Raw genomic sequence first — 23,174 nt, 5'->3', positions numbered from 1 at the left:
AAGCTAAGGAAGTACAACAAGCCCTGCATGCCATGTGGCTTTTTCAGTCTCCTGAAGAGCTCCATTAAAGGGGTACTACCGTGGAAAACGTTTGTTTTGTTTTTTTAATTAATTTATTTTTTTAAATCAACTGGTGCCAGAAAGTTAAACAGATCTGTAAATTTCTTCTATTAAAAAAAAAAAAGAGCTTAATCCTTCCATGACTTATTAGCTGCTGAATACTACAGAGGAAACTATTTTCTTTTTGGAACACAGAGCTCTCTGCTGACATCACGAGCACAGTGCTCTCTGCTGATATATCTGTCCATTTTAGGAACTGTCCAGAGTAGGAGAAAATCCCCATAGAAAACATATGCTGCTCTGGACAGTTCCTAAAATGGACAGAGGTGTCAGCAGAGAGCACTGTGCTCGTGATGTCAGCAGAGAGCTCTGTGTTCCAAAAAGAAAAGAATTTCCTCTGTAGTATTCAGCAGCTAATAAGTACTGGAAGGATACATTTTTTTTAAATAAGATTTTTTAAATAAGATTTTTTAATAGAAGTAATTTACAAATCTGTTTAACTTTCTGGCACCAGGTGATTAAAAAAAAAAAAAGTTTTCCGCCAGAGTACCCCTTTAAGGCTGAATTACCAAACAAATATCATCTTCAGTAGACTGGGAAAGCTGGGTGGCCGGCAGTACAACAAAGTGCAGGGCTCACAGTAGTTTCTCAGGTTTTCCGGTCTCCTGTATGTATGTATAAATAGATAGAGAAGAGATAGATATATAAAAGCTTGAAAATGGTTCCATAGAGAGCAGAACAGACACAGCAAACCTTCTTGCCACAGCTCGCATTGATGTGCCATCCTAGAGCGAAAGCACTGCCAGCATTCAAAGTGACCAAAACGTCAGCTGAGAAGCGGTCTGTGGTCACCACCTGCAGAGCCACTCCTTTATTGGGGGTGTCTTGCTAATTGCCTATAATTTCCACCTGTTGTCTGTTCCATGTGAAATTGATTGTCAATCAGTGTTCTTCCTGAGTGGACAGTGGGATTTCACACAAGTGTCATTGACTTGGAGTTACATTGTGTTGTTTAAGTGTTTTCTTTAAGTGTTGTTTAAAGGGGTACTTCGCCCCTAGACATCTTATCCCCTATCCAAAGGACAGGGGATAAGATGTCAGATCGCCACAGTCCCGCTGCTGGGGAGCCCCGGGATCACTCTGCACGTAATGACGGGCGATACAGGGGACGGAGCATCGTTACGTCACGGCTCCACCCCTCGTGACGTCACAGTCCGCCCCTTTCAATACAAGTCTATGGGAGGGGGCGCGGCGGTCATCACGCTCCCTCCCATAGACTTGCATTAAGGGGATGAGCCGTGATGTCATGAGGGGCGGAGCCGTGAAGTCACGCTGCTCCGTCCCCTGTATCGCCCGTCATTACGTGCAGAGTGAACTCGCTCTGTGCTGTAATGATAGCGGGGTGCCGCAGCGGGGATCCCGGGGGTCCCCAGCAGCGGGACCGCGGCGATCTGACATCTTATCCCCTATCCTTTGGATAGGGGATAAGATGTCTAGGGGCGGAGTACCCCTTTAAGTGTTCCCTTTTTTTTTTGAGCAGTGTGTGTGTGTGTGTATGTATGTATATGTGTATATATATATATATATATATATATATATATATATATATATATATATATATATATATATATATATAATATATATATATATATATATATATATATATATATATAAATTTATACATACATAATATATACAAATAAATGTATAAATAAAATGTTATATATCTCAGTTTCCAGTACAGTGATCCCCCGACTTATGATGGCCTCGACATATGATCATTTCAACATATGATGGCCTCTCAGAGCCCATCGTATGTTGAAGGCAACCTCGACATATGATGCTGCTGTGTGTCGGGGCCATCGTACAAACAGCTATCTGACAGCGCTGACAACTTCACCAACTGACAGATAGTTGTATAATGTCCCGTGTGCCCCGTTCTGCCTCCTGTTACTCACATGCTGTCCTGCTAACTCATACAGGCTTCCACTGTGAGCTCCGTGTAAGCCCCGCCCCCCAGTGCAGCCATAGCCAATAGCCTGCAGCATCTTGCTGCAGGCATCCAATGAGCTGCTGGCTGCCCTCCCCTTCCTTTCCTATAGAGCTGTAGTCGGCAGGATGGTAATGGAGGACATTCTGTCCCCCCTGAAGGTATTTAAAGAACTGTACAGTACTGTATGCGATGTCACACATCACATACAATACATATACACACTATACACCCCATACATCAATGTTTCCCTATCAGTGTGCCTCCAGCTGTTGCAAAACTATAACTCCCAGCATGCCCAGACAGTCAATGGCTGTACATGCATGCTGGGAGTTGTAGTTGTGCAACAGCTGGAGGCACCCTGGTTTGTTAAACACTCCCCATACACTCCACATACAATGGTCATCCCAGAACCAATTAGCAGTTTCCCATAGAGATATGTATTCAACATACAATGGTTCCGAGGCCCCAGAACCAATTACCATTTTTACATAGACATATACTCGACATATGATGGTTTCAACATATGATGGTTCTCCTGGAACCAATTAATATCATATGTTGAGGGACCACTGTATTTAGCTAATGACTACAATTACAGTAATTGTTTCTTCCTTTCCCCCAACACAGCGGGATCAACCCCCACTGACCCAAAACGTTATTTTTAGGCATTTTATAGAGCCAACCACATGCATGTAAAATGGGGAATTCCTCTTTAAATGTAAAATCCAGATTCCTGCATTCTTGAAGGGAACGTGTCGCCTAGATTTTTTTTTTTCCTGATTAGCGCCAGATACTGAAACATGATCTTATTTTTTATCATCATGTTCCGGTTGAAAGTTTATCTTTTTCGTTTTTGTACATTAGCATGAGGGCAGCCATCTTGCCTGAGCTGTTAACAGCATTTAGAGATAGGATTTACAGCAGGACCCGTGGACGTGACAGACGCTGTATCATGAATGGGAAACTTTACTGGGCATGCTCTGTGAGCTTTACAGAAGTAATTCCACCAGGAGGGGGAGGCTGAGCTGCGAGCTTCATCTATTGTCTTCTCTATCTATCTATCACTTTCTAGGTGCCTCCTCATCAGTACTGAAAGCATCCGCTTGGTTTTAGGCCTAGAGGCCAAATTGAATAATGCAATATTTCAGCTTTTACCCACTATAGCACTGGTCTCTAAATTGTGGACCTCCAGTTGTGGCAAAACTACAACTCCCAGCATGCAACGGCAGTCCGGGCATGCTGGGAGTTGTAGTTTTTGCAACATCTGAAGGTCCACCATTTGTAGACCATTGCTCTGGTGCAGTGGTCTCCAACCTGCGGACCTCCAGATGTTGCAAAACTACAACTCCCAGCATGCCCGGACAGCCGTTGGCTGTCCGGGCATGCTGGGAGTTGTAGTTTTGCAACATCTGGAGGTCCGCAGGTTGGAGACCACTGCTCTAGTGTTTGCACCCTACCTGAAATCTGATTCTCCACCATTCTCCCTATGATAATATTAATCATTACTAGAGATGAGCGAACTTACAGTAAATTCGATTCGTCACGAACTTCTCGGCTCGGCAGTTGATGACTTTTCCTGCGTAAATTAGTTCAGCCTTCAGGTGCTCCGGTGGTCTGGAAAAGGTGGATACATTCCTAGGAAAGAGTCTCCTAGGACTGTATCCACCTTTTTCAGCCCACCGGAAAGCTGAACTAATTTATGCAGGAAAAGTCATCAACTGCCGAGCCGAGAAGTTCGTGACGAATCGAATTTACTGTAAGTTCGCTCATCTCTAATCATTTCCACCAACCACATCACTCTACTTACCTATACCACTTTCTGGACAGCTTAGGTCGCCCTCTCACTGTCTTGTGCCAAACCACCGGGAAGTTCGTAACGCTGGCGAAGTTCTGGGTAATGGCGATGGCAGTGTCTAAGTTCAATACGACGTGCCACCAACCACCTGGGGAAACAAAATTGAGTCATTACCGAAACGTTACAGGACAGATTATACATATATATTGGTGGACTGATATATACACTGCTCAAAAAAAATAAAGGGAACACTAGACCTGGACTAAAGCATCCGCCAACTCCTGGACAGTCTGTGGTGGATGGAGCGAGATTCCAGATGATGATGAATCGGATTCAGGTCTGGAGAACGGGCGACCAGTCCATAGCATCAATGCCTTCCTCTTGTAGGAACTGCTGTCACACTCCAGTCACATGAGGTCTAGAATTGTCTTGTATTAGGAGGAACCCAGGGCCAACCGCACCAGCATATGGTCTCACAAGGATCTCATCTCGGTACCTAATGGCAATCAGGCTACCTCTGGCAAGCACATGGAGGGCTGTGTGGCCCCCAAAGAAATGCCACCCGACACCATTACTGACCCACCGCCAAACCGGTCATGCTGGAGGATGTTGCAGGCAGCAGAACGTTCTCCACGGCGTCTCCAGACTATGTCACGTCTGTCACATGTGCTCAGTGTGAACCTGCTTTCATCTGTGAAGAGCACAGGGCGCCAGTGGCGAATTTGCCAATCTTGGTGTTCTCTGGTAAATGCCAAACGTCCTGCACAGTGTTGGGCTGTAAGCACAACCCCCACCTGTGGACATCGGGCCTCATACCACCCTCATGGAGTCTGTTTCTGACCGTTTGAGTGGACACATGCACATTTGTGGCCTGCTGGAGGTCATTTTGCAGGGCTCTGGCAGTGCTCCTCCTTACACAAAGGCGGAGGTAGCGGTCCTGCTGCTGGGTTGTTGCCCTCCTACAGCCTCCTCCATGTCTCCTGATGTACTGGCCTGTCTCCTGGTAGCGCCTCCATGCTCTGGACACTACGCTGACAGACACAGCAAACCTTCTTGCCACAGCTCGCATTGATGTGCCATCCTGGATGAGCTGCACTACCTGAGCCACTTGTGTGGGTTGTAGACTCCACCTCATGCTACCACTAGAGTGAAAGCACTGCCAGCATTCAAAAGTGACTAAAAAATCAGCCAGAAAACATAAGAACTGATAAGTGGTCTGTGGTCACCACCTGCAGAACCACTCCTTTATTGGGGGTGTCTTGCTAATTGCCTATAATTTCCACCTGTTGTCTGTTCCATGTGAAATTGATTGTCAATCAGTGTTCTTCCTGAGTGGACAGTGGGATTTCACACAAGTGTCATTGACTTGGAGTTACATTGTGTTCAGTGTTCCCTTTATTTTTTTCAGTAGTGTATAATACATAATATAATTAATCTATCTCCTCATACAATATTATATATATATATATATATATATATACACACACACACATACACAGACATTTTGTATATATTAAACTATTTACCACTGTGTATATCTAAATATATATATATATATATATATATATATATATATATATATATATATATATATATATAAATATTTACACAGTAGTAAATTGTATCTATCTATATATATTTGTGTATAAATATATAAGGCTGGAATACCCCTTTAAGTTATGCACCTGGGTGGCTGCTGTTATATATAGGTACATAACTTAGAGCAGCGGTCTTCAAACTGTGGACCTCCAGATGTTGCAAAACTACAACTCCCAGCATGCCCGGACAGCCAACGGCTGTCCGGGCATGCTGGGAGTTGTAGTTTTGCAACATCTGGAGGGCCACAGTTTGAAGACCACTGACTTAGAGGTTTGGGTTGGGTTGGTCCCATTAACTGGCTCATTAAAGGGGTAGTCCAGTGGTGAAAAACGTATCCCCTATCCTAAGGATAGGGGATAAGTTTGAGATCGCGGGGGGTCCGACCGCTGGGGCCCCCTGCGATCTCTCTGTACGGGGGCCCCTCTCTCTTCTGAGATAGCGGGTGTCGACCTCCGCACGAGGCGGCGGCTAGCACTTCGGCTCTGCCATAGAGTTGTATTGAGGGGGCGTGTCGGCCGCCGCTTTGTGCGGAGGTCGACACGCCCCCTTCCCGCGGGCTGTCGGGGCTCCGTACAGGAGATCGCGGGGGGCCCCAGGGGTCGGACCCCCCCGCGATCTGCAACTTATCCCCTATCCTTAAGATAGGGGATAAGTTGTAAACCACTGAGTCACCACTGGACGACTCCTTTAAGAAGAAATAAATTGCCATCCCTCTTCCTGCAGTTTGGTGCTGATCCCATAGGGGGAGATTTATCAAAACCTGTGCAGAGGAAGAGTGGTGCAGTTGCCCATGGCAACCAATCAGATTGCTTCTTTCATTTTCTACAGGCCTCTAAAGAGGCCTGTGGAAAATGAAAGAAGCAATCTGATTGGTTGCTATGGGCAACTACACCACTCTTCCTCTGCACAGGTTTTGATAAATGTCCCCCATTGACAGGAATGTTATGTAGTAATTACATGTGACCAGAACTCATAATAATCTACACTGGACACTAATAACAGCGATAAATCAGTGACGCCTTAAAGGGGCATTCCAGGAAAAAAAAAAAAAAAAACACACACACACACACACACATCTATATCTATATCTCTATCTCAACTGGCTTCAGTAAGTTAAACAGATTTGTAAATTACTTCTATTAAAAAAATCATAATTCTTTCAATAATTATCAGCTGCTGAAGTTGAGTTGTTCTTTTCTGTCTGGCAACAGTGCTCTCTGCTGACATCTCTGCTTGTCTCGGGAACTGCACAGAGTAGAAGAGGTTTGCTATGGGGATTTGCTTCTACTCTGGACAGTTCCCGAGACAGGTGTCATCAGAGAGCACTTAGAAAAGAACAACTCAACTTCAGAAGCTCATAAGTACTGAAAGGATTAAAAAAAATTAATAGAAGTAATTTACAAATCTGTTTAACTTTCTGGACCCAGATATATATATACCTGTGCGGGGATATATAGTGATAGCAGGGGGTCAGATGCTCTAGCAGGGGGTCAGACGCTCCCTGGCTCTCTTCATGCAGGGGGCGGTATAAACCACCGCCTGGAGCGGTCAGACCCCCCCCCCCCCCCCCCCCCCCATCAGACACTAGGGGATAAGTAGTTAACTTTTACCTCTCAACAGAACCATGCAACGGCCTGTTTTTGTCTTACAGCAAGTTGTACTTTTTAATGCCACCATTTTTGGATTTATAAACTTTATTGATTTATTTTAGAAATTTTTTTTTTCAGGTCAAATTAAATGTGATTTTGTCATTCATTTTCTTTTACATTTTAAATTTACACCATTCACCGTACGGTAAAAAAAAAAATAGCTTTATTTTGCAGGTCAGTTTTATTACTAAAATACCAAAATTTATACAGGCTTCCCCCCCCCCCCCCACTACATTGATATAATAGAAACATTTAATAATAATAATAAAAAAAATATATAATTATAATAATTATAATAATGCCCAAGATTACGGTATTTTGTTGTTGTTGTTATTAAATATATATATATATATATATATATATTTAACAACAACAAAATATCGTAAACTTGGGCATTATTATAATTAATTATTATTATTATTTTTTTTTTAAGACTGTGTTCAAACTTGCCGGGTATATAAATCAATTTTTGTTGTTCGGGTTGTTACAGAAGGGGCGATACCAAATGCCTATTTTTTTAATGTATAAAAAGCGATATAGAAGAAAATAAAACAAAATAAACAAATAATTATTGATAATAATAATTTTAATAATAATTAAAATAATTTAAGTAATAATTAAAATAATTTAAGTAATAATTAAAATAATTTAAGTAATAATTAATTAAAATAATAATAATAATATTAAAATAATTAGAGATGAGCGAATTCACAGTAAATTTGATTTGTCACGAACTTCTCGGCTCGGCAGTTGATGTCTTTTCCTGCATAAATTAGTTCAGCTTTCCGGTGCTCCCGTTGGCTGGAAAAGGTGGATACAGTCCTAGGAGACTCTTTCCTAGGACTGTATCCACCTTTTCCAGCCCACCGGAGCACCGGAAAGCTGAACTAATTTATGCAGGATAAGTCATCAAAAGCCGAGCCGAGAAGTTCGTGACGAATCAAATTTACTGTAAATTCGCTCAACTCTAAAAATAATAATATTAAAATAATAAAAAATTAAAATAATAATAATAATTATATATATTCCCCCCCCCCCCCTCTATTGCTTTACATAAAAATATACAATATACACTTGATGTCACCTCATCCAAAACAACCCAATTTTCTTTTCCTTACTTACCACGGAAACCAGGGCAGAAGATCGCCGGGGCCACTGCTGCAGGTTGACCGCGGCATGTGAAGGGTTAAACTCCCCAGAGCGGAGGTATTTAGGCATTTACCTGGCACAAATACGGTCTCCCCCGGCTTCTGCAGGATCTCTAGCGGCTTGTACTCGGCCGGCCAGGTGGGCAGCAGTGTGCGGGGATAGATGACGTTGAACCACGTGATGGCCTCGTCCTGCTGGTTGCCGCCTTCGTCTCGCGTCACTTTGATCAGCTCGCGCGGAGTATTGGTGGGAAAGAGGCACCAGCGCTTGTGTCCGTGCACCAGGGCATTCCACGCGCTGGTCCCTAAAGGGTCAATGTGAATTCCGGTCCCAGAGCGAGGGGGTCCCATCACAAACCATCTGCGGGGAGACCACAAATATATATATTCATAACAAAAGCATTGAAACCAGTTCTTACTATTGCTGTAGACTAGTGGTCCCCAAACTGTGGACCTCCAGCTGTTGCAAAACTACAACTCCCAGCATGCCCGGACAGCCAACGGCTGTCCGGGCATGCTGGGAGTTGTAGTTTTGCAACAGCTGGAGGCACACTGATTGGAAAACACTGTCTAGAGTGTGTCCTGACTTGTATGGGAAGCACATAACCTGATCTCTCAGTGAGCTGCTAGTCCTATATATTACAAAGTTGTAGTTTTGCAACATCTGGAGGTGCACGGATTGGAGACCACTGCTGTAGACTTTTAACCCACCATATGTCAGCCAGTGCCTCTCCAGCTGTTGCAAAACTTTAACCCCTAGCATGCTCAGCATGGTAGAGAGCAGCGTTTCAAAACTCGCCAGCTGTTGCAATACTACAACTGAAGGCTGTCCGGGCATGCTGGGGGTTGTAGTTGTGAAACAGCTGGAGAGACACAGGTCAGGGAACACCCCCTCAAAGTAGTTTTGAAACGCTGCTCTAAGGCTGGGTTCACACTACGTTTTGTCCCATACGGGAGCGCATACGGCAGGAGGGAGCTAAAACCTCACGCTCCCGTATGTCATTCATTTCAATGAGCCGACCGGAGTGAAACGTTCGGTCCGGTCGGCTCATTGAAATGAATGGCATACGGGAGCGCATACGGTGACATACGGGAGCGCGAGCTTTTAGCTCCCCCCTGCCGTATGCGCTCCCGTATGGGACAAAACGTAGTGTGGACCCAGCCTTACCCAGTGTTTTCCCAACCAGGGGTGCCTCCAGCTGTTGCAAAACTACAACTCCAAGCATGTTGGACTATATAGTAGTATATAGTATAGGACAGTGTTTCCCAACCAGGGGTGCCTCCAGCTGTTGCAAAACTACAACTCCCAGCATGTTGGACTATATAGTAGTATATAGTATAGGACAGTGTTTCCCAACCAGAGGTGCCTCCAGCTGTTGCAAAACTACAACTCCAAGCATGTTGGACTATATAGTAGTATATAGTATAGGACAGTGTTTCCCAACCAGGGGTGCCTCCAGCTGTTGCAAAACTACAACTCCCAGCATGTTGGACTATATAGTAGTATATAGTATAGGACAGTGTTTCCCAACCAGAGGTGCCTCCAGCTGTTGCAAAACTACAACTCCAAGCATGTTGGACTATATAGTAGTATATAGTATAGGACAGTGTTTCCCAACCAGGGGTGCCTCCAGCTGTTGCAAAACTACAACTCCCAGCATGTTGGACTATATAGTAGTATATAGTATAGGACAGTGTTTCCCAACCAGAGGTGCCTCCAGCTGTTGCAAAACTACAACTCCAAGCATGTTGGACTATATAGTAGTATATAGTATAGGACAGTGTTTCCCAACCAGGGGTGCCTCCAGCTGTTGCAAAACTACAACTCCCAGCATGTTGGACTATTTCGAAGTATATAGTAAAGGTCCGTATTTCCCAACCAGGGGTGCCTCCAGCTGTTGCAAAACTACAACTCCCAGCATGTTGGACTATATAGTAGTATATAGTATAGGTCAGTGTTTTCCAACCAGGGGTGCCTCCAGCTGTTGCAAAACTACAACTCCCAGCATGTTGGATTGTATAGTAGTATATAGTATAGGTCAGTGTTTCCCAACCAGGGTGCCTCCAGCTGTTGCAAAACTACAACTCCCAGCATGTTGGACTATACAGTAGTATATAGTAAAGGTCCGTGTTTCCCAACCAGGGGTGCCTCCAGCTGTTGCAAAACTACAACTCCCAGCATGTTGGACTATACAGTAGTATATAGCAAAGGTCTGCGTTTCCCAACCAGGGGTGCCTCCAGCTGTTGCAAAACTACAACTCCCAGCATACCCGGACAGCCGTTGGCTGTCCGGGCATGCTGGGAGTTGTAGTTTTGCAACAGCTGGAGGCACCCCTGGTTGGGAAACCCTGCTCTAACCTACTACTTACCTGTACGGTGGTCGCCTCTTCTCTCCCGCAAACTGAAAGAGGTCATCCCGAAAATACTTTGGCACGTCGTAGTCCTCCAGCAGTTTCCTTCTTTTGGGGTGCTCCCCGTAGCTGCTGTCGAAGATGTAGAGGGGGCTGTCGTCCCGCGTCCCCTCCATGTACTCGATGTAGTATTTCATCTTCATCTTCACCGAGTAGCCGTCGTTGTCCTCCCCGCACTTGAACTTCTGGTTGCGGTATTTGCGTTTGAGTCTTTCCAGGGTCCATTTCTCTTGGGCGGGCCAGCCCAGCGAGGCGTTCACGATCACCACCGGCTTATACGGCTTCTCGTAGCGCTCGATGAACTCCTCGGTGCTGAGCTGCAGGGCGTCCGCGCGCTCTACATTATCCTGGGGGGGAGGGGGGAGATATGGCGGTATTATTAGGGGAGATACCAAAGTACCAGATGATTTCTACTGTCCCACTAAAGAAACCATCATAAAGTGTAACGCCCGTAGTAATTGGGGGGCAGGATAGGTTCTTAAATTTAGCAGCCACTTGTGATCATGTGACTTGTTCTGATAATATAGTCGCATGAAACGTTCAGCAGACGCGTCTCGAGTGATAAGACGCCTGGAAATCTACGAATATATCCTGTAGCTGTATATACACTAGGGGGCGCTCCTGTAGCTGTATATACACTAGGGGGCGCTCCTGTAGCTGTATATACACTAGGGGGCGCTCCTGTAGCTGTATATACACTAGGGGGCGCTCCTGTAGCTGTATATACACTAGGGGGCGCTCCTGTAGCTGTATATACACTAGGGGGCGCTCCTGTAGCTGTATATACACTATGGGGGGCTCCTGCAGCTGTATATAGGGGGCGCTCCCTCTGCTGTATATATACACTAGGGGGCGCTCCTGTAGCTGTATATACACTATGGGGGGCTCCTGCAGCTGTATATAGGGGGCGCTCCCTCTGCTGTATATATACACTAGGGGGCGCTCCTGTAGCTGTATATACACTATGGGGCGCTCCTGCAGCTGTATATACACTAGGGGGCGCTCCTGCAGCTGTATATACACTAGGGGGCGCTCCCTCTGCTGTATATATACACTAGGGGGCGCTCCTGTAGCTGTATATACACTAGGGGGCGCTCCTGCAGCTGTATATACACTAGTGGGCGCTCTTGTAGCTGTATATACACTATGGGGGGCTCCTGCAGCTGTATATACACTATGGGGGGCTCCTGCAGCTGTATATACACTATGGGGCGCTCCTGTAGCTGTATATACACTATGGGGGGCTCCTGCAGCTGTATATACACTAGGGGGCACTCCTGCGGCTGTATATAGGGGGCGCTCCCTCTGCTGTATATATACACTATGGGGGCTCCTGCGGCTGTATATACACTAGGGGGCGCTCCTGCGGCTGTATATACACTAGGGGGGGCTCCTGCGGCTGTATATACACTAGGGGGGGCTCCTGCGGCTGTATATACACTAGGGGGGGCTCCTGCGTCTGTATATAGGGGGCGCTCCCTCTGCTGTATATATACACTATGGGGGGCTCCTGCGACTGTATATACACTAGGGGGCGCTCCCTCTGCTGTATATATACACTAGGGGGCGCTCCCTCTGCTGTATATATACACTAGGGGGCGCTCCCTCTGCTGTACATATACACTAGGGGGCGCTCCCTCTGCTGTATATATACACTAGGGGGCGCTCCCTCTGCTGTACATATACACTAGGGGGCGCTCCCTCTGCTGTACATATACACTATGGGGGGCTCCTGCGGCTGTATATACACTAGGGGGCGCTCCTGCGGCTGTATATACACTAGGGGGGGCTCCTGTGACTGTATATACACTAGGGGGCGCTCCTGCGGCTGTATATAAACTAGGGGGGGCTCCTGCGGCTGTATATACACTATGGGGGGCTCCTGCGGCTGTATATAGGGGGCGCTCCCTCTGCTGTATATATACACTAGGGGGGGCTCCTGCGGCTGTATATACACTAGGGGGGGCTCCTGCGGCTGTATATACACTAGGGGGGGCTCCTGCGGCTGTATATAGGGGGCGCTCCCTCTGCTGTATATATACACTAGGGGGGGCTCCTGCGGCTGTATATACACTAGGGGGGGCTCCTGCGGCTGTATATACACTATGGGGGGCTCCTGCGGCTGTATATAGGGGGCGCTCCCTCTGCTGTATATATACACTAGGGGGGGCTCCTGCGGCTGTATATACACTAGGGGGGGCTCCTGCGGCTGTATATACACTAGGGGGGGCTCCTGCGACTGTATATACACTAGGGGGCGCTCCCTCTGCTGTATATATACACTAGGGGGCGCTCCCTCTGCTGTATATACACTAGGGGGCGCTCCCTCTGCTGTATATATACACTAGGGGGCGCTCCCGCGGCTGTATATATACACTAGGGGGCGCTCCCTCTGCTGTATATATACACTAGGGGGCGCTCCCTCTGCTGTATATATACACTAGGGGGCGCTCCCTCTGCTGTATATATACACTAGGGGGCGCTCCCTCTGCTGTATATATACACTAGGGGGCGCTCCCTCTGCTGTATATATACACTAGGGGGCGCTCCCTCTGCTGTATATATACACTAGGGGGCGCTCCCTCTGCTGTATATACACTAGGGGGCGCTCCCTCTGCTGTATATATACACTAGGGGGCGCTCCCTCTGCTGTATATATACACTAGGGGGCGCTCCCTCTGCTGTATATATACACTAGGGGGCGCTCCCTCTGCTGTATATATACACTAGGGGGCACTCCCTCTGCTGTATATATACACTAGGGGGCACTCCCTCTGCTGTATATACACTAGGGGGCGCTCCCTCTGCTGTATATATACACTAGGGGCGCTCCCTCTGCTGTATATATACACTAGGGGCGCTCCCTCTGCTGTATATATACACTAGGGGGCGCTCCCTCTGCTGTATATATACACTAGGGGGCGCTCCCGCGGCTGTATATATACACACTAGGGGGCGCTCCCGCGGCTGTATATATACACTAGGGGGCGCTCCCTCTGCTGTATATATACACTAGGGGGCGCTCCCTCTGCTGTATATATACACTAGGGGGCGCTCCCTCTGCTGTATATATACACTAGGGGGCGCTCCCTCTGCTGTATATATACACTAGGGGGAGCTCCCGCGGCTGTATATATACACTAGGGGGCGCTCCCTCTGCTGTATATATACACTAGGGGGCGCTCCCTCTGCTGTATATATACACTAGGGGGCGCTCCCTCTGCTGTATATATACACTAGGGGGCGCTCCCTCTGCTGTATATATACACTAGGGGGCGCTCCCTCTGCTGTATATATACACTAGGGGGCGCTCCCTCTGCTGTATATATACACTAGGGGGCGCTCCCTCTGCTGTATATACACTAGGGGGCGCTCCCTCTGCTGTATATATACACTAGGGGGCGCTCCCTCTGCTGTATATACACTAGGGGGCGCTCCCTCTGCTGTATATATACACTAGGGGGCGCTCCCTCTGCTGTATATACACTAGGGGGCGCTCCCTCTGCTGTACATATACACTAGGGGGCGCTCCCTCTGCTGTGTATATACACTAGGGGGCGCTCCCTCTGCTGTGTATATACACTAGGGGGGGCTCCCTCTGCTGTGTATATACACTAGGGGGGGCTCCCTCTGCTGTGTATATACACTAGGGGGCGCTCCCTCTGCTGTGTATATACACTAGGGGGCGCTCCCTCTGCTGTGTATATACACTAGGGGGCGCTCCCGCGGCTGTATATATACACTAGGGGGCGCTCCCTCTGCTGTATATACACTAGGGGGTGCTCCCTCTGCTGTATATATACACTAGGGGGCGCTCCCGCGGCTGTATATATACACTAGGGGGCGCTCCCTCTGCTGTATATATACACTAGGGGGCGCTCCCTCTGCTGTATATATACACTAGGGGGCGCTCCCTCTGCTGTATATATACACTAGGGGGCACTCCCTCTGCTGTATATACACTAGGGGGTGCTCCCTCTGCTGTATATATACACTAGGGGGTGCTCCCTCTGCTGTATATACACTAGGGGGCGCTCCCTCTGCTGTGTATATACACTAGGGGGCGCTCCCTCTGCTGTGTATATACACTAGGGGGCGCTCCTGCGGCTGTATATACACTAGGGGGGGCTCCTGCGGCTGTATATACACTATGGGGGGCTCCTGCGGCTGTATATAGGGGGCGCTCCCTCTGCTGTATATATACACTAGGGGGGGCTCCTGCGGCTGTATATACACTAGGGGGGGCTCCTGCGGCTGTATATACACTATGGGGGGCTCCCTCTGCTGTATATATACACTAGGGGGGGCTCCTGCGGCTGTATATACACTAGGGGGCGCTCCCTCTGCTGTATATATACACTAGGGGGCGCTCCCTCTGCTGTATATACACTAGGGGGCGCTCCCTCTGCTGTATATATACACTAGGGGGCGCTCCCTCTGCTGTATATATACACTAGGGGGCGCTCCCTCTGCTGTATATATATATACACTAGGGGGCGCTCCCTCTGCTCTATATATATATACACTAGGGGGTGCTCCCTCTGCTGTATATATACACTAGGGGGCGCTCCCTCTGCTCTATATATACACTAGGGGGCGCTCCCTCTGCTCTATATATACACTAGGGGGCGCTCCCTCTGCTGTATATATACACTAGGGGGCGCTCCCTCTGCTGTATATATACACTAGGGGGCGCTCCCTCTGCTGTATATATACACTAGGGGGCGCTCCCTCTGCTGTATATATACACTAGGGGGCGCTCCCTCTGCTGTATATATACACTAGGGGGCGCTCCCTCTGCTGTATATATACACTAGGGGGCGCTCCCTCTGCTGTGTATATACACTAGGGGGCGCTCCCTCTGCTGTATATATACACTAGGGGGCGCTCCCTCTGCTGTATATATACACTAGGGGGCGCTCCCTCTGCTGTATATATACACTAGGGGGCGCTCCCTCTGCTGTATATACACTAGGGGGCGCTCCCTCTGCTGTATATATACACTAGGGGGCGCTCCCTCTGCTGTATATATACACTAGGGGGTGCTCCCTCTGCTGTATATATACACTAGGGGCGCTCCCTCTGCTGTGTATATACACTAGGGGGCGCTCTCGCGGCTGTATATATACACACTAGGGGGCGCTCCCGCGGCTGTATATATACACTAGGGGGCGCTCCCGCGGCTGTATATATACACTAGGGGGCGCTCCCGCGGCTGTATATATACACTAGGGGGCGCTCCCTCTGCTGTATATATACACTAGGGGGCGCTCCCTCTGCTGTATATATACACTAAGGGGGCGCTCCCTCTGCTGTATATATACACTAGGGGGCGCTCCCTCTGCTGTATATATACACACTAGGGGGCGCTCCCTCTGCTGTATATATACACTAGGGGGGCGCTCCCGCGGCTGTATATATACACTAGGGGGCGCTCCCTCTGCTGTATATATACACTAGGGGGCGCTCCCTCTGCTGTATATATACACTAGGGGGCGCTCCCTCTGCTGTATATATACACTAGGGGGCGCTCCCTCTGCTGTATATACACTAGGGGGCGCTCCCTCTGCTGTGTATATACACTAGGGGGCGCTCCCGCGGCTGTATATATACACACTAGGGGGCGCTCCCGCGGCTGTATATATACACTAGGGGGCGCTCCCGCGGCTGTATATATACACTAGGGGGCGCTCCCGCGGCTGTATATATACACTAGGGGGCGCTCCCTCTGCTGTATATATACACTAGGGGGCGCTCCCTCTGCTGTATATATACACTAAGGGGGCGCTCCCTCTGCTGTATATATACACTAGGGGGCGCTCCCTCTGCTGTATATATACACACTAGGGGGCGCTCCCTCTGCTGTATATATACACTAGGGGGGCGCTCCCGCGGCTGTATATATACACTAGGGGGCGCTCCCTCTGCTGTACATATACACTAGGGGGCGCTCCCTCTGCTGTATATATACACTAGGGGGCGCTCCCTCTGCTGTATATATACACTAGGGGGCGCTCCCTCTGCTGTATATATACACTAGGGGGCGCTCCCTCTGCTGTATATACACTAGGGGGCGCTCCCTCTGCTGTACATATACACTAGGGGGCGCTCCCTCTGCTGTACATATACACTAGGGGGCGCTCCCTCTGCTGTATATATACACTAGGGGGCGCTCCCTCTGCTGTATATATACACTAGGGGGCGCTCCCTCTGCTGTATATACACTAGGGGGCGCTCCCTCTGCTGTACATATACACTAGGGGGCGCTCCCTCTGCTGTATATATACACTAGGGGGCGCTCCCTCTGCTGTATATATACACTAGGGGGCGCTCCCTCTGCTGTATATACACTAGGGGGCGCTCCCTCTGCTGTATATATACACTAGGGGCGCTCCCTCTGCTGTATATATACACTAGGGGCGCTCCCTCTGCTGTGTATATACACTAGGGGGCGCTCCCTCTGCTGTATATACACTAGGGGGCGCTCCCTCTGCTGTATATATACACTAGGGGCGCTCCCTCTGCTGTATATATACACTAGGGGCGCTCCCTCTGCTGTGTATATACACTAGGGGGCGCTCCCGCGGCTGTATATATACACACTAGGGGGCGCTCCCGCGGCTGTATATATACACTAGGGGGCGCTCCCGCGGCTGTATATATACACTAGGGGGCGCTCCCTCTGCTGTATATATACACTAGGGGGCGCTCCCTCTGCTGTATATATACACTAGGGGGCGCTCCCTCTGCTCTATATATACACTAGGGGGCGCTCCCTCTGCTGTACATATACACTAGGGGGCGCTCCCGCGGCTGTACATATACACTAGGGGGCGCTCCCTCTGCTGTACATATACACTAGGGGGCGCTCCCTCTGCTGTATATATACACTAGGGAGCGCTCCCTCTGCTGTATATACACTAGGGGGTGCTCCCTCTGCTGTATATATACACTAGGGGGCGCTCCCTCTGCTGTATATATACACTAGGGGGCGCTCCCTCTGCTGTACATATACACTAGGGGGCGCTCCCTCTGCTGTACATATACACTAGGGGGCGCTCCCTCTGCTGTATATATACACTAGGGGGCGCTCCCTCTGCTGTATATATACACTAAGGGGCGCTCCCTCTGCTGTACATATACACTAGGGGGCGCTCCCTCTGCTGTACATATACACTAGGGGGCGCTCCCTCTGCTGTATATATACACTAGGGGGCGCTCCCTCTGCTGTATATATACACTAGGGGGCGCTCCCTCTGCTGTGTATATACACTAGGGGGCGCTCCCTCTGCTGTGTATATACACTAGGGGGCGCTCCCTCTGCTGTATATATACACTAGGGGGTGCTCCCTCTGCTGTATATATACACTAGGGGGCGCTCCCTCTGCTGTATATATACACTAGGGGGCGCTCCCTCTGCTGTATATATACACTAGGGGGCGCTCCCTCTGCTGTATATACACTAGGGGGCGCTCCCTCTGCTGTATATATACACTAGGGGGGCGCTCCCTCTGCTGTATATATACACTAGGGGGCGCTCCCTCTGCTGTACATATACACTAGGGGGCGCTCCCTCTGCTGTATATACACTAGGGGGCGCTCCCTCTGCTGTATATACACTAGGGGGCGCTCCCTCTGCTGTATATATACACTAGGGGGCGCTCCCTCTGCTGTATATATACACTAGGGGGCGCTCCCGCGGCTGTATATATACACTAGGGGGCGCTCCCTCTGCTGTATATATACACTAGGGGGCGCTCCCTCTGCTGTACATATACACTAGGGGGCGCTCCCTCTGCTGTACATATACACTAGGGGGCGCTCCCTCTGCTGTACATATACACTAGGGGGCGCTCCCTCTGCTGTATATACACTAGGGGGCGCTCCCTCTGCTGTATATATACACTAGGGGGCGCTCCCTCTGCTGTATATATACACTAGGGGGCGCTCCCTCTGCTGTATATATACACTAGGGGGCGCTCCCTCTGCTGTACATATACACTAGGGGGCGCTCCCTCTGCTGTATATATACTAGGGGGCGCTCCCGCGGCTGTATATATACACTAGGGGGCGCTCCCTCTGCTGTATATATACACTAGGGGGCGCTCCCTCTGCTGTATATACACTAGGGGGCGCTCCCTCTGCTGTATATACACTAGGGGGCGCTCCCTCTGCTGTATATATACACTAGGGGGCGCTCCCTCTGCTGTACATATACACTAGGGGGCGCTCCCTCTGCTGTACATATACACTAGGGGGCGCTCCCTCTGCTGTACATATACACTAGGGGGCGCTCCCTCTGCTGTATATATACACTAGGGGGCGCTCCCTCTGCTGTATATACACTAGGGGGCGCTCCCTCTGCTGTATATATACACTAGGGGGCGCTCCCTCTGCTGTATATACACTAGGGGGCGCTCCCTCTGCTGTACATATACACTAGGGGGCGCTCCCTCTGCTGTATATATACACTAGGGGGCGCTCCCTCTGCTGTACATATACACTAGGGGGCGCTCCCTCTGCTGTATATATACACTAGGGGGCGCTCCCTCTGCTGTACATATACACTAGGGGGCGCTCCCTCTGCTGTATATATACACTAGGGGGCGCTCCCGCGGCTGTATATATACACTAGGGGGCGCTCCCTCTGCTGTATATATACACTAGGGGGCGCTCCCTCTGCTGTATATATACACTAGGGGGCGCTCCCTCTGCTGTATATATACACTAGGGGGCGCTCCCTCTGCTGTATATATACTAGGGGGCGCTCCCGCGGCTGTATATATACACTAGGGGGCGCTCCCTCTGCTGTATATACACTAGGGGGCGCTCCCTCTACTGTATATATACACTAGGGGGCGCTCCCTCTGCTGTATATATACACTAGGGGGCGCTCCCTCTGCTGTATATATACACTAGGGGGAGCTCCCGCGGCTGTATATATACACTAGGGGGCGCTCCCTCTGCTGTATATATACACTAGGGGGCGCTCCCTCTGCTGTATATATACACTAGGGGGCGCTCCCTCTGCTGTATATATACACTAGGGGGCGCTCCCTCTGCTGTATATATACACTAGGGGGCGCTCCCTCTGCTGTATATATACACTAGGGGGCGCTCCCTCTGCTGTATATATACACTAGGGGGCGCTCCCTCTGCTGTACATATACACTAGGGGGCGCTCCTTCTGCTGTGTATATACACTAGGGGGCGCTCCCTCTGCTGTGTATATACACTAGGGGGGGCTCCCTCTGCTGTGTATATACACTAGGGGGGGCTCCCTCTGCTGTGTATATACACTAGGGGGGGCTCCCTCTGCTGTGTATATACACTAGGGGGCGCTCCCTCTGCTGTGTATATACACTAGGGGGCGCTCCCTCTGCTGTGTATATACACTAGGGGGCGCTCCCGCGGCTGTATATATACACTAGGGGGGCGCTCCCTCTGCTGTATATACACTAGGGGGCGCTCCCTCTGCTGTATATACACTAGGGGGCGCTCCCTCTGCTGTATATACACTAGGGGGCGCTCCCTCTGCTGTATATACACTAGGGGGCGCTCCCTCTGCTGTATATATACACTAGGGGGCGCTCCCGCGGCTGTATATATACACTAGGGGGCGCTCCCTCTGCTGTATATATACACTAGGGGGCGCTCCCTCTGCTGTATATATACACTAGGGGGCACTCCCTCTGCTGTATATACACTAGGGGGTGCTCCCTCTGCTGTATATATACACTAGGGGGTGCTCCCTCTGCTGTATATACACTAGGGGGCGCTCCCTCTGCTGTGTATATACACTAGGGGGCGCTCCCTCTGCTGTGTATATACACTAGGGGGCGCTCCTGCGGCTGTATATACACTAGGGGGGGCTCCTGCGGCTGTATATACACTATGGGGGGCTCCTGCGGCTGTATATAGGGGGCGCTCCCTCTGCTGTATATATACACTAGGGGGGGCTCCTGCGGCTGTATATACACTAGGGGGGGCTCCTGCGGCTGTATATACACTATGGGGGGCTCCCTCTGCTGTATATATACACTAGGGGGGGCTCCTGCGGCTGTATATACACTAGGGGGCGCTCCCTCTGCTGTATATATACACTAGGGGGCGCTCCCTCTGCTGTATATACACTAGGGGGCGCTCCCTCTGCTGTATATATACACTAGGGGGCGCTCCCTCTGCTGTATATATACACTAGGGGGCGCTCCCTCTGCTGTATATATACACTAGGGGGCGCTCCCTCTGCTCTATATATACACTAGGGGGTGCTCCCTCTGCTGTATATATACACTAGGGGGCGCTCCCTCTGCTCTATATATACACTAGGGGGCGCTCCCTCTGCTGTATATATACACTAGGGGGCGCTCCCTCTGCTGTATATATACACTAGGGGGCGCTCCCTCTGCTGTATATATACACTAGGGGGCGCTCCCTCTGCTGTATATATACACTAGGGGGCGCTCCCTCTGCTGTATATATACACTAGGGGGCGCTCCCTCTGCTGTATATATACACTAGGGGGCGCTCCCTCTGCTGTGTATATACACTAGGGGGCGCTCCCTCTGCTGTATATATACACTAGGGGGCGCTCCCTCTGCTGTATATATACACTAGGGGGCGCTCCCTCTGCTGTATATATACACTAGGGGGCGCTCCCTCTGCTGTATATACACTAGGGGGCGCTCCCTCTGCTGTATATATACACTAGGGGGCGCTCCCTCTGCTGTATATATACACTAGGGGGTGCTCCCTCTGCTGTATATATACACTAGGGGCGCTCCCTCTGCTGTGTATATACACTAGGGGGCGCTCCCGCGGCTGTATATATACACACTAGGGGGCGCTCCCGCGGCTGTATATATACACTAGGGGGCGCTCCCGCGGCTGTATATATACACTAGGGGGCGCTCCCTCTGCTGTATATATACACTAGGGGGCGCTCCCTCTGCTGTATATATACACTAAGGGGGCGCTCCCTCTGCTGTATATATACACTAGGGGGCGCTCCCTCTGCTGTATATATACACACTAGGGGGCGCTCCCTCTGCTGTATATATACACTAGGGGGGCGCTCCCGCGGCTGTATATATACACTAGGGGGCGCTCCCTCTGCTGTACATATACACTAGGGGGCGCTCCCTCTGCTGTATATATACACTAGGGGGCGCTCCCTCTGCTGTATATATACACTAGGGGGCGCTCCCTCTGCTGTATATATACACTAGGGGGCGCTCCCTCTGCTGTATATACACTAGGGGGCGCTCCCTCTGCTGTACATATACACTAGGGGGCGCTCCCTCTGCTGTACATATACACTAGGGGGCGCTCCCTCTGCTGTATATATATATACACTAGGGGGCGCTCCCTCTGCTGTATATATACACTAGGGGGCGCTCCCTCTGCTGTATATACACTAGGGGGCGCTCCCTCTGCTGTACATATACACTAGGGGGCGCTCCCTCTGCTGTATATATACACTAGGGGGCGCTCCCTCTGCTGTATATATACACTAGGGGGCGCTCCCTCTGCTGTATATACACTAGGGGGCGCTCCCTCTGCTGTATATATACACTAGGGGCGCTCCCTCTGCTGTATATATACACTAGGGGCGCTCCCTCTGCTGTGTATATACACTAGGGGGCGCTCCCTCTGCTGTATATATACACTAGGGGGCGCTCCCTCTGCTGTGTATATACACTAGGGGGCGCTCCCTCTGCTGTATATATACACTAGGGGGCGCTCCCTCTGCTGTATATATACACTAGGGGGCGCTCCCTCTGCTGTATATATACACTAGGGGCGCTCCCTCTGCTGTATATATACACTAGGGGCGCTCCCTCTGCTGTGTATATACACTAGGGGGCGCTCCCGCGGCTGTATATATACACACTAGGGGGCGCTCCCGCGGCTGTATATATACACTAGGGGGCGCTCCCGCGGCTGTATATATACACTAGGGGGCGCTCCCTCTGCTGTATATATACACTAGGGGGCGCTCCCTCTGCTGTATATATACACTAGGGGGCGCTCCCTCTGCTCTATATATACACTAGGGGGCGCTCCCTCTGCTGTATATATACACTAGGGGGAGCTCCCGCGGCTGTATATATACACACTAGGGGGCGCTCCCGCGGCTGTATATATACACTAGGGGGCGCTCCCGCGGCTGTATATATACACTAGGGGGCGCTCCCTCTGCTGTATATATACACTAGGGGGCGCTCCCTCTGCTGTATATATACACTAGGGGGCGCTCCCTCTGCTCTATATATACACTAGGGGGCGCTCCCTCTGCTGTATATATACACTAGGGGGCGCTCCCGCGGCTGTATATATACACTAGGGGGCGCTCCCTCTGCTGTACATATACACTAGGGGGCGCTCCCTCTGCTGTATATATACACTAGGGGGCGCTCCCTCTGCTCTATATATACACTAGGGGGCGCTCCCTCTGCTGTATATATACACTAGGGGGCGCTCCCTCTGCTGTATATATACACTAGGGGGCGCTCCCT

General features: G+C 49.9%; 1 protein-coding gene across 1 annotated transcript in view; it reads right to left on the bottom strand.

The window, feature by feature from the left end:
- The window catches only part of JMJD6 (jumonji domain containing 6, arginine demethylase and lysine hydroxylase), a 33,030-nt gene that overhangs the window by 5,108 nt on the left and 4,748 nt on the right, over nt 1–23,174 (bottom strand). The window contains exons 2-4 of the mRNA XM_056550087.1: nt 10,615–11,003; nt 8,319–8,605; nt 3,861–3,996 (exon numbers count right to left, since the gene is read on the bottom strand). Of these exons, the coding sequence (XP_056406062.1) occupies nt 3,861–3,996; nt 8,319–8,605; nt 10,615–11,003 (812 nt within the window). The remainder of the gene's footprint in view (nt 1–3,860; nt 3,997–8,318; nt 8,606–10,614; nt 11,004–23,174) is intronic.

The sequence above is a fragment of the Hyla sarda genome, chromosome 13 (assembly GCF_029499605.1).
Source record: "Hyla sarda isolate aHylSar1 chromosome 13, aHylSar1.hap1, whole genome shotgun sequence".
NCBI classification, from domain to species: Eukaryota; Metazoa; Chordata; class Amphibia; order Anura; family Hylidae; genus Hyla; species Hyla sarda.
The sequence above is the reverse complement of the archived record's forward strand: the minus strand, read 5'-3'. Positions and strand labels throughout refer to the sequence as shown.